General features: G+C 42.5%; 1 protein-coding gene across 3 annotated transcripts in view; it reads right to left on the bottom strand.

Moving 5' to 3' along the window:
* Positions 1-18,286, bottom strand: part of sox5 (SRY-box transcription factor 5) — a gene marked incomplete in the record, with an annotated part of 113,754 nt that overhangs the window by 36,482 nt on the left and 58,986 nt on the right. For all 3 annotated transcript variants that reach the window (XM_024294645.2, XM_024294646.2, XM_024294648.2), the window contains 2 exon segments: positions 3,156-3,282; positions 17,321-17,389. In XM_024294645.2, coding sequence (XP_024150413.1) covers positions 3,156-3,282; positions 17,321-17,389 — 196 coding nt within the window.

The raw sequence follows: 18,286 nt of genomic DNA, 5'->3' as shown, positions 1-18,286 counted from the left end.
GGATTCTGATAAAGCCGTCCCGCCGTCGTAGTTAAGAGACGATTTCTGCTTCTGACCCCCCCCCTCTGTTGTTTCTTAAGTTAAACTGCAGCTTCTCTTGTTGTCTCCTCATTCTCTTCTTCTCCATCTGTAGCAGAATTAACCAAACCATGAATGGATGTGTGTGTGGGGGGGGGTTAACCCTATAATCACTGACGGGGGGAGACAGAGACGGATGCTGTCTTTAAAATAAGAACATTTTATCCAAACACGATTACTCGGTTGTTTGTTTGCATCGGCGTTCCCCAAAAACAGACGTTCACACAGAGGCTGCGTTTTAATCCAGGAAAGGTCCTGAACTCCAAAAATAAGAGTCTGGATCAGCCTGTGAGCAGCCCTGCGCCCTCCCTACAACATATTTTCCCATCTGACTCTGCAACAACTGCAAAGAAAGCCCAGACATTCTTGTCTTGTGTGGGGGGGGCATTAAAGAATTATTTCAGGACTGTGTATTCTAGGAGATTGGTCTTTTCTCTTTGCTCCCAAGACAAACAGCAGTCCAGTGGATATTTCTGCTCCTCCTGGGGGTCACTGTAACAAAAGGCAGAGGGACACGGAAAAGCAAACATGTTGCTCTTGGCTGACGGACCGAAACCTTCGTAGAGTCGGCTGAGACTTCTCACTGAGAACCCCGCTCAGGATGGAGATGAGAAGCTCTTTTTCTAAGAGACCCACTTTAATGAAAATGTTGTTTTGTGGAGTTTTTAACACGTTCTTGTAGCATTTACATGAAGATGGAGGACATAAGCTGTGTCTGAATCCCCCTACTCACTGTATAGTGTTCTTCATTAGAGCTGTCTCATCTACTAATTCAAAAATCCAGTGCAGTAGAAAATTCCCAGAAGTCTTTGTGTAAAACCAGCATGCATTGATGCTCACTAGATTAGTGAATATAGACCACAATGCATTGCAGTTGAACAATTTTGAACAAACAAAAAAAAAAAAACGTGTTGAAATGTATTTTCTGGATCAGTCATTGACATTTTCACCATCAGAACACAGTGGAGTCATAAGTAAACGGCGTATTGATTCGGTTTTGACTTTGTGAAATTGGTGAACGAAAGAAAAGTAGTGAGCATCGTGTCGGAGTTGTCTTTAAAATCCAGGGCGCTATATAGTCCTGCACTATAAAGGTTTGGGAGGGAATTCGGACACAACCATAGATAAAGGAAATGAAGATAAAAACTACATTTCTGAGTATTTCTTTATTCAAATAAATATGAATCATTTCCAAAGAATACCACTGAAAAAAGATTGTATTTGTGACGGACAATCTACAACTGACAGGTCAAAAGCTTCCTGCTCCGCTCCATTCTGATCATCCACTCACAGACAAATAGATCCATGGGCGTCTTTGTTTTCCTGGTCTGAGCTGGATCTGGATCAGAACTGGACGGCTGGATAGAAATGATATTTCTCTCTGTTTTTGTTGCAGTACTAATGTCAGGTTAGATGCTACATGTTAGCCACGTTAGCGCAAAACATGAGAAGAACAGATCGATACTGCTAAAGCAAACAAAGTCATGTTCACGTAAATGCAGTAACACCTAACCTTGGTTTGACGTTTTAACAGAGGGCAACCAGAATGAATCCATATATAAGGTGCACCGTCAAAACAATAAAAATAAAGGTGTATCTTAGGGTACAGAGTAGAAAATAAAGAACTGTTGTTTAGCAGAAACGGTCCTAGACAACAACAGAGGTTATTGATTTAGTCTAAAAACGGCATCATCACAATTACTAAAGGAGGTCAGGGAAGGATTTTATAATAGATCAAATAATGATCAAAGAGGGACTTTAAAGCTATTTTTAGGAGTAAAAATGTCAAACTTAGAGAGTTTTAAGAAAAATGTTAAGATTTAAAACATAAACCCCTGTTTTTTTATTAAAATGGAATAAAAAGACTTTAAATAAGCAAAAAAAAAAATCAAGAAATACGCTCTACCAAGGATTCTTATATTAACCATTTAACACCTGAGCTCCAGTATTTATGTTCTTTGATTTACTGTAATTTTTTATTTGTTTACTCGATCAACATAATTCCAGTAGATTTTGAAGGAGAAAAGCGGGGAGATCTACTGGAATTATGTTGATCGTGTTAAAGGGTTAAGGAAAAAAGTGTCACTATTTTCACATTTTGTTAAATTAAGAATATCTTGCTTAAATAAACAATTATTTTTAGATTTTTTGTAAAGGGTCATTTTACTTTCCAAAGACTCAACTTTAGTAGAGTTTGACTAAATCCTAAAGGTTTCCGGTTTGAAAACAAAGAGAAAGGCTTCCTTTCTGCAGCACTGGGATCTCCTCACATCCTCACCGAGGTGCTGGGAGAATATGTCAGCGCACAATGCCACACATGTCCTATTTCGAGCCGCAGCACCAAACTGCATCCACTCTCCACCAGTTTGAAAGTTGCCAGAGAGTTTTCTCAGGGGCAGCTTGGCCCGCCGCGGCGTGCCAGTCCAGTTGGAGTTGGCGGAGGCAGCGAAATGACGAGAGGGTATTTACGTGGGCAGTGGGTGTGGGTGAAGACGCTACTAATTAAAATGGATGGGACTTGTTTGGGAAGCTGTGAAACTCAAAGTGGGGTGGGGTGTTTGAGAGAGTTTTTTGTTTTCTGTTCTCCTCCCGTGTTTGACACGACGAGACGCTCCCTGGCCGTCTACGTGTGCGTTAGCGGGCGTGGGCGGAGGTGGAAGCGCGTCCTGGCTGTGTCCCGTGTTAATGTGAGGAGAACCTGGGGCAGGCCACATTAGGCCCCACCCCCTTCTTAGCTCTCCACCCCTCTGCCATCACCCCCCCCTGAGCATTTATTCCCAGCATCCCTTGGCACGCACCAGCCTGCCTTCCTCAATTTCTATGGGTCTCTCTGTAACATGGTAAACAACACATTGCTACACAGCCGGAGCGTGATAGCCAAAAAAAAAAAAAAAGTCCAGCAGAATGCCTTCATTTTGTTGGTTTTTACCTCAAAAACCAGACGAGAAAAACAGCCAGAACGAGAACGGACAACAGGAGCGTGTTTCCAAAAAGAGGAGCCACTGGTCTCCCAGGAGGAGAGCGACTCCACCTTCCCCTGAAGGAAGACATCACACATGCAGAGATCTGCTACTCACTGCAGCCGGGTTTGTAGTTGAACCCCGGGGGCATGAGGAAGCCCTGCTGGGCCGCCGCCGCCGCCAGCGTCCGCTGGTCCGGAGGAAAGACGGGGATCATCAGGGGAGGGAGCTGGCCCTGGACCTGCTGATGAAGGAGGGGGGGCAAGAAAACACACACGAGTCAATGCAAAGAGATGAATCTGAGAGTGTCAACATGTGAGGCCCAAGCACCAAATGAGATGTTTCTATTATTGACCAATATCACTCAGATACACATAATTCTTCAAAAACAACTACTGTGTTTTTCAGACACAAAAGTGTAACTTATACATGATTTATTCTTCTATATTGTGCTTTTTTTGAGTCCACAAAATATTCTTCAGGGCGAGTATTATGGAGTCAAATCAGGATCTGCATAAAGTGAGTGAAAAACAAGAGTGAACATTTGAAAGTGGTTTAAACTCCAAAATACATAATCAAATCTTGAAGGAATTATTAAGTATAAAAAAATAAATACAATTGTAAGTCACATTTTTATCAACAAAATACAGAAACAAGAACGAACATTTCATCTTGAAAGGCCAATCATATCACCACAATAGATAACAGTATTAGACTGAATATTTTGTTGCTACTTATTTAAAAAAAAAAAATCACATGCTGTAACTCGCACTCCGGCCAAACTATGCAAAAAAAAAAACAGCTACATACTCCAAAAAAAGCATACTTTAACATCAGATCAAAAGATGATCTGGGTGAGACTTTGAATCATTCGAACCAAACAAATATACAAAAATATATAGTATTAACCATAAATATGAACCTTAAAGCACATTTAATGGCTTTTGTTCTCATCAAATGTGTGAAGTATTGTGGGTTCCTGGTGGGTAGACCCCCAAAAACGACAGAAACACACAGATGATCCATTCTTTTCACGCAGAAAATAAGTCACAAGGACAGTTCACTAAACTCCAACAACAGCTGGCCTTGTGTTCTCTCCTGCACCAAACCTCCGCACGAACAAAACGCAAACACAGCCGTCTCTGCACGCCTGTCGGCAAAAAGCCACACGACTTCATAACGTCTCAAGGATTTTAAAAGGAGACGCAGGAGAAGAAAAAGCTCCTCTGATGGGTAACTTTGGCAGGGACGTGGGGAGAGGGAGCGGTGGAACGGGAAGGAGACGGCGAGAGGAGTTAGAGACAGATGGTTGAGCTAAACAGCGTTCTGCCAAGAACAACACACAAAGACCTACGCTTGATGGACTGACTGACTGACTGACAGGACGAGGAGGAGGAGAGGAAAGAGGACGTGGAAAAAGGTGAGTGGTGGAGGAATGTCGTGGATCTTACTTGGAGAAATCATTTGAAAAGAAAACCCAAAGCTCTAAAAAAAAACGATACATTAGAAAGCAGATCAGAGGCCGACTGACCATTGCTGATGTAGGGATGGGTAATGCCCCCCCAAATGGCCTATACAATACCACAGTCAGCTAAAGAGATAACAAGATACAAAACGCATAAAAAGGAAAGACAGATTGGCAAACACAGGCTGAACGGGGCAGTGTTCTGCTTGTGCCTGTCCCAAGCCCGGTAAACGCAGTGGAGAGTTTCAGGAAGAGCCCCCAACTTAAAACTCACCACACAGAGATTTACAGAGATACCAGATATGATCAGATGATCCGGTATGGTGATGATGGTTCCCTTTATAATTTTAGGGGCTCAGAGTCCTGCACCCCACATCGGTGTTACAGTCATACCTGTCCGACTGCTACCTGAATCAGGTGTGGGTTGGATTCTGGAGTCTGTCTTGAAAACAATAAGACCCCATTAGTGTCTCCTTTTCAAAAGAGATGCTGACTTTCAATGATTAAGGAAAGGAGATCCTGTCAGACAGAGAGTCCAATCCCAGAATGCTTTGCAAAACAATAACCAATGCTATGTCTGAAATCCCTCTCTAACCCCTAACTACTAGGATCCTATATAGAGTGGGACTATCCAGTCCCCTGGATTTTCAAGGCGATTCGGACATGATGCTCACTGTTTTTCTAAACCCCTGATATGACGTCACCAATTCCACAAAATCAAAATCTAATCAATATGAACATTTGATTTGTTTATTTATGACTCTACTGTGTTCTGATGGTGAAAATGTGGATGGTTTATTCAAAAATCACATTTAAACACATTTGTTTTGTTTGAATAGTTCGCCTGCAATGCATTGTGGTCTTTATTCACTAATCTAATGAGCATCGATGGACGCTAGTTTTTCACAAAGACTTCTGGGAAATTTCTGGTGCACTTGATTTTGTAATTAGTAGATTTAGGCAGCTCTAGAAAATGGTGAACTCACTATATAGTGATGGGGGATTCAGACATATCTTAAATGCTTAGAAAGAAATGGAAGAGCATCAAAGACGTGTCAATCAACTGGTTAAACACGCTTTAGTTTATTTTTGAACTCCACCTGCTGGCTGACAGGATGCAAATCAGACAGGCCATACCCCCGTGAGCGCACGTGTGACTAAATAAGAGGCTTTCTGACATCTCTTGGACCGTTTATGCGGTACTTTCTCTGCGATGCCATCAGCTGATTGATTGGTTCCATACAGACTTCTCTACTGCTAGGTGTTTCACAGCCGTCCTTTACATTGAAGAGCCCAGGGAGCTCCAACACTGGGGCTAAAGATGAGCTGTTGAAGGGATAAATGTGGATTCTAGTTAAAACATTTAAAAATCTTAACATCGGGTTATTAATAGCAATGAAATAAAATGATCTGGAGGGCCGGCTATTATTACCCCCCGGGCCTTGACTTTGATACGTGTTCCAAACTTTCTCATTTTAATGCTGCCAGTAAAAACAAAAACAGCAACTTTTTCAGAGCTGAGGCCCTGTGGCCTCTTGACCTGCACTTGTCATGATTCAGAGCGCTCTGCTCCCCTCTTCCTCCTCGTCTCTCGGCTGTCGCTTTCATTTGGCCGCCGGGCCGAAGCAGGTAATGGCCCCAATAGGATAATGGGCAGGTAAAAGTCGTCTGATGTGGAAAATTGTTCTGGAATGACGGAGACGGCTGAAAATGGCTGCGCAATCACGGCGGCACGGCCGGGTAATGTCTGGACACTTGAAGTGGGTCGAGGCTGAAAGAGTGTCAGTCACCGCTAACGGAGCGCTTCAGTCCACTGTAAACCTCTCTCCCTCCTTCTATGTGTCGGCATGCCAGCAGCACCGTAATCAAACTATCACAGCTCGGGCGGGGGGGTCCACACACACCCCCGTCCCCCCTCCAACACTGAAAACAATAATTACTCCAGCGTTTTTGGTTAACCACAAACCGCCGCTGCGCCTGCGATCAGAGGAGGGGGAGCCGTTCCAGCGCGACGCCCGGACAGGACCCCCGTGGGGACGAATCACAGACAGAATGGTTCTGCTTTGCCTTTCAGGCCTAATTGGACATATGCTGGAGTAGAGCTGGCTAGCAGTGCGGCGCTGCACTGGCGGGAGGAGAAAAAGAAGCTTAAAGCTGCAGAAAGACATTTGCGAGCACAAAACTGTGGACTTTTCTTTCTTTTAATCACACAACAAAAAAAAAAGAAAGAAAAAGCCGGCGCACAATCAGCCAGCGCTGGTCAGCCTATGAAAGTGTTGCACAAGTTGTACGACAATAGGATAAAAGCATCCCGAGGCGGAGGAGAAACGACGCATACAAGTTGCTTCCATCCCATATGTTGCAGTGAAATCCTCTGGATGCGAGAGCAGCTGCTCAGCAGCTCTGGCAGTTCAGAACACTCATTAGCGCACGCTAACAAAAAGCAGAAGAATAATCTGTGCATTCCCTTTCATTTGCATTCCCTCATATCTACAAACTTCCCCCATGATGAATGAACAAAAACACAATACCTTCAAGTGATCCGGGAGTTTGGAGAGCTGGCCTTGTGATTATAATGTAAACTTTGATATTCAAGCCGAAAATCAGAGACAAAGAGAACTGACGGCACGAAAAAGGAGAGTAGGATGTAAAGTGAGAGATGTGGAAGGCAGATAAAGGAGAAGGAATGTTTGAAACAGCCGGTGCTTTGGGGAATTGTGCGCTCGTCTGCCTTCTTTTTCCTCATCCGAGCCCAAACAGAACCCTGTTGGGACGGTTCAGGGCCTGAGAACGCAGAGCTGGAGCTCACAATGTGTTTGTTAAGCAAAAGGAAGAAACTTTAGAACAGAAAAGACCTCCGTCCATTCTCTTAGCCCACGACATCCCTTTCAGGATGGTGGGGTTGCTGGAGCCTGTACTGTCGAGCAAAGGGAGGGTAAACTGGAGGGTTTCGCCTGTCTGTCATAGAGCACTAAAGAAGACAGTACATTTCAGTGTAATAACTGAAATGTGAAATGTGAGGTCAATCAAAGCTCATAACAAAAACAGAGATCCTTAAAGGGTCGACAACCTGCTTTCTTAACCTGAGAGGACCCATGGTGACGTCAGTCACAGAAAAACATCAGAAATCTGCTCCGTGGTTTGTGGTGTATTCCATATCATTTTACTGTTTATCAAAGATGGGTCTGGGTTGTAATGGGTTAAGCCCTTCAGAGTAAACTGTAACCGTAATAGAGAATATTAGGGCGAATCGTTTGAAAAAAATCACTAATGAATCGCAAATCTGGAAAAAAATAATCCTGATTAATCGTCATTGATTTTTTTTTTTTTGTAACAGTATTTGCCAGCCACTTATAATCTGCAAATAATCATAATATGAAATCAGATTTAGAACATTTATTTTAAACCCTTTAGAATGTAAAGTCTAAAACTCAATGTTAGTCTACATTTAAATTTTCTCTATTTTAAATTTACCTGCTGCTTATTTGGTATCATTTTATTCAACACAACCTCTCCTGTGTGACATTACCTTTATTTGTCATTTTTCCATGTTATTTTTACACACTAGATATAAAATCATGTAAAAACAGCTTGTTTTCCGAATTTTTCAGCTTCTTCTTTTTTCTCGTCAGGACGCCTGAGGTTGTTGATAAATATTAACGCATTAATTATGTTCTATTAATAGCGCATTAACGTCAACTTTCACAGCCATTAATAATATATTGAACAGAAGACCAAAAGCCTAAAACATCAGCTGCTCCAGAGGTCTGCTGATGTGCAGAGGAGCGTTTCTCATCCAACCTGAAGCCCACAGAACCCAGCTCCTCCACAAAACAACCACAGAAGGAACTAATCAGTCATAACTGGAGGAGAAGCAAAGGACGTTTGAAAGTGGAGGAAAGGAAAGAAAAAGAAAATATTTATATAGATATATAAAAATAAAAAAAGTGCGAGACTTCATCTTGACAACTTTCACGGGGGCAAAAAGGACGTAAAAGAGAGAAGTTGACGATTCAACCCTGGCGAGACAACTTCTCAGGAAATAAACAACAGACAGAGAGAACAGAATGAACAAGAGAGGGAGAAGGAGCGAGAGGGAAGCAGGAGTTGGATAATTGGCAGCGAGTCGAGGCTGCGTTCTCCGCTCGCCAGGCGGCACAGCTTGAACTTAAAGCGCTGCTGCGGCATAATGAAGATGTGGCCGTTAATTAACATATGGGGTGCGAAACAGGTTGGTTGGCACGCTCAAAAACTCCAAGGTAAAGTTATTATTGGGGAGTAATTAGCTCTATGAAGTTAATGCGCCGAACAATAGCTGCCAGCGCCGCACAATATGGCTCGCATCTGAGTGTGTGAGAAAATAGCCCCCGCTAAAGTGCGAGTCCCACAGCTAAAATCTGTTGGCGACCATATGTTATGGCAATTAATGCAAGACCTGGATGATCTATTGCTTAAGAGGGGACGCGCGAGCAATAAAACCAATAATTAATTTGGGCGGAGAGGGAGAGAACGAGAGGAGACATGTTTCTTTATTTGTTAATCTTCATCATTTAGGTCTCCGCCGAGGGCCGGTGTCTGTGGGTGTGAGGACACGGTTCAGGTGGTACCAACCAGGGCGGACCCATGTGTACGTGTTTGGGAATCGGAACGGGGTGGGAAGGGGGTCTCAGTGGGACCGGCTGATTGGTCGTGGTCCAGGTTTCTGAGTGTGTTTGCTTGCATAGTGACACATACAGTGTGTGAGGAAACTACACTGGCTGCTGTGTCATGGGGGATTCAACCGTTACAATGGCAATGGGGCGAAGTGCAGCTATGCAAAGGACACCAGGGCGCTGTTGGGTTGTTGTATACTAACCCTTAGGTTTTTACCTGCGTGATAAGTTAATTCTGTTTCTTTAAAAAACACTGATTGACCCCCAAGGCTGTCTCGAGGGGGTCCACAAAAGGAAACACAAACGTCTGTAACCTGCAGCTCCAGATCCACATGTGTCTCTTTTATTTCTCCATTGTGGCTCTTTGGTCAAACATAGAATAAGTCATGGAGACTGCTGATTCAGACATGTCAACCATCAGAGTCAGCAGCTCCCCCTAACCAAAATTACTTAAAGAAAACAAATAAACAAAGCCTGAAAACTAAGACTACCAAGATCCAACCCCAAACTAAAATAACAAAACCCAGCAGAATAAGACTGCTGAGGACAAAAAAAAAAAAACACAACACATTTTGAGAGATGCTAGGTTCTTTTTATATTTTTGCTTTTGTTGGTGCCAAAAAATAGACAAAATTCATATTTATTTAAAAAAAAGAAGGTCATGAATGCAAATCTAAATTCCTTAAAGGCTAAAGTAAGACTACACGACTCCTTCTAAGTTTTGATCTATATAAAACAAGCCCAAATGGCTCTTTGACTGTTGAAGGTTGCCGACCCCTGCTTTAGATCATGCGATTATTAGATTTCAGGTGAGTTCTCAGAAGTGCTGTTCATGTGACGAGTGAACACTCCATGCATGCAGCCTGACTGTTAGAAATAAGGTAATTGGACAATCAGAGTGTAGTTGTGTGTTTAGTACACTTATCACACTGACATCAATGATACGTTCAGGTTTTTAGGGCTGGATTGATAAAATCGAGTAATCGATTTAAGATTAACAGATCAATAATCAACACATAAAAGTATAAATTGATTTAGCACATAAAGCTAAAGTTGGCTAGCGTGATGCTAACGTTTAATAGCATTTCCTATAGAACGGCTAATGCTAACACTCGGTCTACCTAAACATTGCTGAATAAATGAACATCTTTATAAACTCACAGGCATGAATTTTATACTCTTTTAAGGAAATATTTTTAAAGTAACTATTTGTGGTCTAAAACCTTTTTTTCCTCATACTGTCTTCTTCTAGAATAAGGTTCACTTTCATAGCGCGATCGCCACCTAGTGGTCAAACTGAAACGTCCTCCAGGAGAAGCAGAACAATGTTTACATGTTAATGATCTGAACATTTTAGTTAGAATTTCTCCTTTAGAGAATCCATGTAACTCTGGATGATATTAACAATCTCAGTATTTCACTGATACATTTACAGTATGTGAACTGGATCAGATTAATATGAATATATTCAAATTACATGGTAGATTTTTAATTTATTTCTAAACAAATGTGTATAAATGTGTGAACTCAAAATTGAATTGAAGAATCAAAAGAATCGAAAAAATCGTAATTGAACTGATCCGGGCTCCTGTGAATCGAATCAAATCACTTATGGAAATGATAATTGATACCCAGCCCTAGTGTTTTCAACAACGTCCCTAAAGAAGGCCGTATGACAGCATCGCCCACGTCATGTTTCATGATGCATTTACCACACACAGCAATGGTTCGTTCCATTTTCATGACCTCCCTTGATGTGGCCGCCATGAGCCTCCACAGACTGGGACAACTTAAAAAACCCGAACGGGTCAACCCCTTCCTAAAGTAGTCGAACGACCTCGGACACTGGTGCAATAGCTGTATGTCGATGGAGGTTCACATCCATCTGATGTTGAAGGTGAATCATGGAATCTGTTCTTTAAGGCTTCCTTCTCTCAACCCTTTCTCCACTCATCCAGGTAGCTTCTCCAATCGGTTACAGTAGCTGCTTATTTTGAGGGAACGTGGCCCAAAATGCAAAAAGATGCAAAAAAGCCCATCTGTCAAGTGTTGTGACCATGATACAAACATGCAGATACCCACTGAACTCCTTATCAAGACCAACCTGGTCACATTATCCTGAACCTTCTCTTTCGGTTTGCTGTTTGGTCCACTGGGTGGTCCGCGTGCATTCAGCCCGTCCCTGAACCAGGGTTCACTCCAGGAGAAGTCAGACCACAGTTCAAATGAGCTTCCACACTTTCCACACAAAGCAAGCTATGAGGAGATGGACTGTAAAGTGGATCAAACAGCTCAGTGTGATGTGCCCTAACTTACCACCATAATGGTACCGTTAACTTAACCAGCTTGTTAGCCGCTGCCACCTGTGATTCTCTGCAACCGCTCAGAGCATCAAGTAGCTCTCGTCTTTTATCGGAAACTTCCCACTTTGTCCTGTTCTCCGTCTGCGTTTCTGCGTCTGACCTATAGCCACAGTGATTCTTGATGAGATGAAGGATAGAGGTAGCGCTACGGGGGGCTGGCTGTGTGAGGAGGTTTTGGTTGGGTGCTCTTCCCTTCATTAGGCGGGATTCTCTCATCCCCTCTCTGCATACATTGTGTGTTTGTGTGTTTCTTGTTGCCATTCCCTGAACATGTGTGTTTACTCTCAAGGTAAGCCCCTGAGCCGCTCGGCAGGTGAGCTCCTTTCATCCCTGTCGTGCCTCCTCGCGCGCCAGCAACAGTCGTCCACGGCAACACCGGGGGGGAGTCTTGGAGACGAGTCATTTAATTAGAATGAGACAAGACGAGAGGGGAAAGTAAAGGGAAGTGCGTTCACCCTTTGAGCTTAACAAGAAGGCCCCTGGCAGGGGGCACGGGTGTGTGTGTGTGTGTNNNNGGGGGGGGGGTCTTTATACAAATGCTATTGAGGAATTATTGAGGAATCAAGCTCTTGAAGGGTGAAAATGAACATTTACAGATAGTTTTTCATGGCACTTACAGGATAAGCTCAGTCACAATTTGGCAAAAGAAGCCTGTAAATTGATAAAAAATATTCAATTTGAAGCTTAAAGTAACATCATTGTTAAAGCTTAAAGATATAATTTGTAGTCATGGAAAAAAAAAAAAACAAACAAACGTCTATTGAAAAGTCTATGTAAATGTTCCAGTCTTCCATTTTCAAAACCCTCACATTCTCACTCAAAAATGTTTACAACCATTTTTGGCCTTTATGTTCAAAACGTGCCTCTATTTAACAAATGTAAGGCAACATTCACACCGCCCTCAACAATGCACGTTCAATGAAAAGTCTACGTGAATGCACATAAATGCCTGTTTCGAGCTACCATGTTCAAAATGTTCTCACAACGCGAGTTTCTTCAACCATTTCGGGCGACAAAAAACGCGGCCATTGAATGTATGCTACAAGTTAAACCGGGTTGAACTTTAACCAGTCAGAGAATCAGATTTGATTGCGAAATATGGATGGCGTCCCCTTTAATTCACAAACCACATGAACCATATGAAAATCAATCATGGAGGAGAAATAAATAACTGAGGTTTGTGTCTGGCCGGACTTCTATGACGTCAAATCTTTCCTATAGTGGAACAGAGCTGAGAAAGAGAAAACCTGGAACAGAATTCATCCGATTTGCACCTAAGGTCTTCAGAGTCCTAGCACATGCACTAGTATTGGGTATAGTGACAGTACAGAGTGAACACCATGGACCAGGGGGGTCAAACTCAATCACACAAGAGGCCACAATCCAAAACACCCTTAGGTCACGGGCCGAACAGGATGAACATTTATTGAACACTCTAAAACTACATTTTAAAACTTTAAAACCCTAACTTTAAAACATAATTGTGAACTAGATATTACCTGCAATAATGATAGTGTGAATGCTGTACGCTGAATTTGGCCGCTAAAGATGCTGGTACTGATAGATGAAATCACTGAAGCTGATAGCCAGCTAATATATTAGCTAAATGCAAAATTAGTCTAAATAACAACAAAAAAATAGGTTAGCCAAAACAGCTAACATGTAGCTGACTTATTAGCTAAACTCCAAAACAGCCTTAAAAATCTTAGTAATTATCAAAATAGTTCAAAAAGCTGCAGAATGTCAATTTAAAAAAATTCAAAATTGTAATTTTTTTTACATATTTATTAATACTAAAAATGTAGGAATATTATTCCAGAATAAATCAACTTAAACCTTAAATAACTTTCAATATTTTACTCTTCATAAAAATATATTTGTTCAAAATTATATAAGTTATAAAATAAGCATAAGATAACATCGGGTCATTAATAACTATAAAATGATCTGGAGGGCCGGACAGAATTAGACACAGGTCCCATGGGACAAAATCACTGACAGTATATAGAGACGGACAAAGCGCCTGTGGCGTCACCCACTAAATGAAGTCAGTTCATTTCTGTGATACAGACGTCGCCATGTTGAAACCAGATGTTAGTAAGCAGTGATTGGTCCAAGTCGGTCTGAGTCATCATTTCTATGGCAACCACCCTCACCAATCAGGAGTCAGCTTGTTGGAAGCCACACCCCTTCAACTGAAAGTAGGCTCTGTCACTCAAACATTTTGAAGGTTTAAAGTGGGGCCAGTGGGAACCATGTGCTTTTATTAAGGCATCTGATTGGACAGTGTATAACTTTATATTTAAGAAAAAAAATAGTTTTAGCAAGAACATGATAAGAATGGATCCCAGAGAAGGAACCGTCATCATGACAAATAGAGTGACTGAGTAATAACTGTTTATTTTTTTAGAGACGTCTTTGGGTTTTGGACTTTTTGGACCATAGGGTACTTCCTGTTTGGAATGCCAGGGGGCTGGGGTTACTCAGTCCAGTTCTCATAGACTGTCGATGGCTAAAATGTGTCTTATGTTTGGTGTGAATGTAGCATTAGGTTTCTTTGTTTCACCAATTTGAGCATTTCTTTTGAGGGCCTGGCCGTGTGAGGCCGTGTTATGCCAACACTGCAACATGTAAACAGGTTGGTTAAAGTTCAGTAAGTTGTGCTTAATCGTTAATCATTGGTTAGAACCAATTAAAAGGAGACCAACGACGATCACTGTCTTCTGACCCCATGGATATGAACAGGATGGATGTGTGTGCGTGCTTCACACTGCATGCCGTTATCTTCCATCACATTCAGGGACTAATGTAGCCCAGATAGCTCCGATCACTTGCCTGATTGTAGTTTCAGGGTGAGAAAACAAAAAAAGAGAAAACCCAAGAGAGGACAAAAAATAATTTGTCCCCCTTTTCATGACGGATGTGTGCCACTCTCCTCTCGTTTTTTATGAGCTTGATTATTCGTTTCATTTCATCACCTCTTCCAAGTGGACGGTTGAAAGCATTCTTTGGAGGCCTTTGGGGGTTTTGAGCCTAACAAAGCCAAGGACGGAGCGCACACACAAAACCGCGCAGAAGGACAGCTGAACTCAGCCTCGTTAGGGGGGAAATGCAATCACAAGGGGCTTATCATACAGACACAAACACGCACACACATGCTTTCCAGCACACTGAACCTGGTGCCCTCGCTCTGGCAGGCCATTGTATTGTGGGATTGTGCGGACAATCTCTTCATGAATGATTAAGCAGTGTATTTCTCGACCAAGTCTTTGATGGCGAGTGTGTGTTTGATCATCAGGCAGCGTCCCGTATAGATGCAAAAGATGGATTTTTGTTTACACGCGCGCTACAATGTGCACGATATATATTGGTGTGAAAAACACCCAAAATAGTCTTTGGGTTGTGTTGAGCTGCGTCTCTTCGTAACAAGGCTGCCTCCAGCTGCCCCCGCTTGTGAGAAACTATTGTTGGGCTGCTTCAATGGAGAAACGCTTGTTTGGGAAAAGGTTGCAAAGTCATGGGAAAAGAGAGCTTTGTCTCTGCGGGGTCGAGAGGGAGTGAATCATGAGCGGACGTGTTTATAGCTTAACACACACAGCTGCGGCAAACACACACACAACGACTGGGTGAAGACATGAGCGCATCCAGCAGCCACAGAGGGAACCCCAAGAAACAAGCACGCACTCTCAAGTTTGTCGTCTTCTCAAAAGGACAAAACTCCGACAATTTAAGTCGCACAAAAGCAAACAAACACAGCTGCTTTACACCAAATCCTGAGCGTCCAGCGCACATGCAATCACAAGGTCTCTTATCATGGATAAACTCTCGGGGAAAGAGAATGTGTGTGTTCCTTATTGGACAGGGTGTCTCTTTATGGTACAAAGCCCGGCTTTCTGAGCTTAAAACTCAGTGTCATCTGCCTTCACAAAGGCCCGGGTTATTCCGTCCAAGCCACCTGGACCAAAATAGAGGCTCCAGTGTAGCGCCCAAAGTACAATACTTCCATTTTTAAGTAGATACACACCCGCCCATTTTCTCTAAAGCTTGAGACAAAGATTCACATTGAAGGAGTTTTTTTTTTGTTGGAATTCCTTTTTACATTCCTTTTAATGACATTTGTTCATAAGGATTCACCAAAAAAAAAAAGAAAACGAAGGAAATTCAATTTCTACAAATTTTAACGGAGCAGGAAGTTCCACCTGGATGTCAGATGACATTTATGAAGACAAAAAAAAGAAAAAAAATTGTTTTGGACCTAAAGTGGTAAAAAAGCTACTTTTGTCCATTGAAAAATGAACATAAACAAGAGGCACTTGTCAAAGAGAGGTCATGGAGGTTCAAGGTAACCACGTGCCTTATGCAACACGAGCACACCTGAATGCACTGACTGTTCTGTCCCTTCAGATGTTTGTTATGAATGTGCTCGCGTGAGGGTGTTAAAGATGGTAAAGCTCCCAATGCCATTCTGCAGATCTGCCATTTCAAACCAACTCCGATTAAAATAGTGAGTCTAGTGCTTTAAACATGACATTTTTCTCACTATGAAGGACTAATATAAATAAAAATAAAATAAAAATCTCATTTCTGAGTATTTATTTATTCAAATCATTGAGAATCAGAAGCATATATAAACATGCTGTTTGAAAAATAACCTATTTATGATGTGAAAATACACTGGGCGGGCCACAAGCTCCATAACCGGGAGGGGAAGGGAGTCGGGGTTGCCCCGCACCAACAGTCCCGCCCACAACTCACAGGGCAGTTTGTCCTACTATGTCCTAGAAAACAACACAGGTTTTTGATTTTGGCCAGAATGGCATCATCCTCATTAAAAGACGAAAACTTTTATAACAGATCAAAAGATGATCGGAGTGGGACTTCCATAATGTGTCTCCTTTAGAGCTGCACGATAGGTCGACTAATCGACGACTAATCAACTATTAAAATAGTTAACTAATTTAAAAGTCGATGAGTTGTTACTTTATATTATTATCCTTATAGATTAAAGCAAAGACAATATTAAATACATATGATGATTGGACTGGAGGGCTGCACGGTGGCGCAAGTGATTAGCGCTCTCGCCTCACAGCGAGAAGGCCCCGGTTCAAATCCCGGCTGGGACCTTTCTGTGTGGAGTTTGCATGTTCTCCTCGTGCATGCGTGGGTTCTCACCGGGGACTCCGGCTTCCTCCCACCGTCCAAAAACATGCTTCATAGGTTAATTGGTGACTCTAAATTGCCCCTAGGTGTGAATGTGGGAGTGAATGTGTGTGTGATTGAGGCCCTGCGACAGACTGGCGACCTGTCCAGGGTGTACCCCGCCTTCGCCCTTCAGTAGCCGGGATAGGCTCCGGCACCCCCGCGACCCCGAAAGGGACAAAGCGGTCTAGAAGATGGATGGATGGATTGGACTGGAAGTTTGACAAATTCTTAGGGTGTTTTTCTACTTTTTTCTTTTGCATCCAGTTTACACATGACCCGATCAGTCGACTAATCGGAAAAAATAATCGGTGATCAGTCAACTATTAAAATAATCGTTTTTGGCAGCCCTGTCCCCTTGAAGTTTATTTGCTAAAATCCCTGCCTCTGCTGCTGAAGCTTTTCACGGTGCTCTGTTCCTCATGTATAAAAACAGCTACTTTTTGAATTCAGAATTGATTTAGACCCCAATCCTGATGGCAAAAAAAAGGAATAAAGAAAAAGCTTCACCAATCACAATCACAGAACCCCTATTTTGTGCGTGCACCAACAAGACACACAGCTGCACGGACCAACGCGCCCTCGGACAGCGGCGGGCCTCACCTGGATTTGCTGCTGCAGGAGGTTGATTTTGTGTTGCTGCTGCAGGAGTTGTTGCTGTTGCCGGGCAATCTGGGGACAGAATGCATGAGACATTTTTAGAGCCAGCATACTGTGCGGTGCACGGGTGTTTGCCGTGCGTGTTTCGGGGCCTGTGGGAGCCGCGGCACATCTGCGGGTCTCTGCGGCCCCGGTTGCACGACATAGGGTCGATGCCCCATATGAAATATTAAAGAGCCGCTCTCTTCTGGACTCAGCAGTACCGCTCTCACCGTGCACTTCACTTTTTGTTACAGAATTATGGCCAAAACTTTCTGAGCTTGACTTTGTGATCATTTTCCTTCATCCTGGGTGAAATACGTTAGTCCTGGAAACAAAGTCCTGCTTGTCTCAGAGTATAGTATTTCTTTTTTCTCCACGCTTATTCCCTCTGCGCCCAGTGAAGCCAAGGGCACTGCGTGGCATACAGTCGGTCACAGGTAATTTGTCCTCATGGCTGCATTTCTCCAAAAGCAACAAGAGCAGGAAAGAAGAGGAAACCCTTTTCTATGCAAATACAGCGCAGGCTTTACCCACAGGGCCTGCACTGTGTGTACGTGTGTGTGTGTGTGTTGTGTTGCTTGTGCTTCAGTCCCTCCAGCATTACATACAAGCAAGAAGTAACTTGTTAGCTTTAAAATGCGTTAGCTTCTTCGGAAATGTCTCCAAAAATGACGTTATGATAACGGAAATGTTAAAAAAGATTTGTCAAAACAAGATGTGTTGTTTTCTAAATCCCTAAATGTAAATTAAAAAGTTAGGAAACGCACTTTCAAACTGCTTCACTCTATTAGTTCAAGTGCTAGCATACCGGCTACAGGAAGAGCGTTTTCAATATGTTTCAAATTAAAATGAGAACAATTAAACCTTTTGTTTTAAATATGACTGATGCTAAACTAAAATATATATATATATATATATATATATATA

The sequence above is a fragment of the Oryzias melastigma genome, linkage group LG23 (genome assembly GCF_002922805.2).
Source record: "Oryzias melastigma strain HK-1 linkage group LG23, ASM292280v2, whole genome shotgun sequence".
In the NCBI taxonomy this organism is placed as follows: domain Eukaryota; kingdom Metazoa; phylum Chordata; class Actinopteri; order Beloniformes; family Adrianichthyidae; genus Oryzias; species Oryzias melastigma.
The sequence above is the reverse complement of the archived record's forward strand: the minus strand, read 5'-3'. Positions and strand labels throughout refer to the sequence as shown.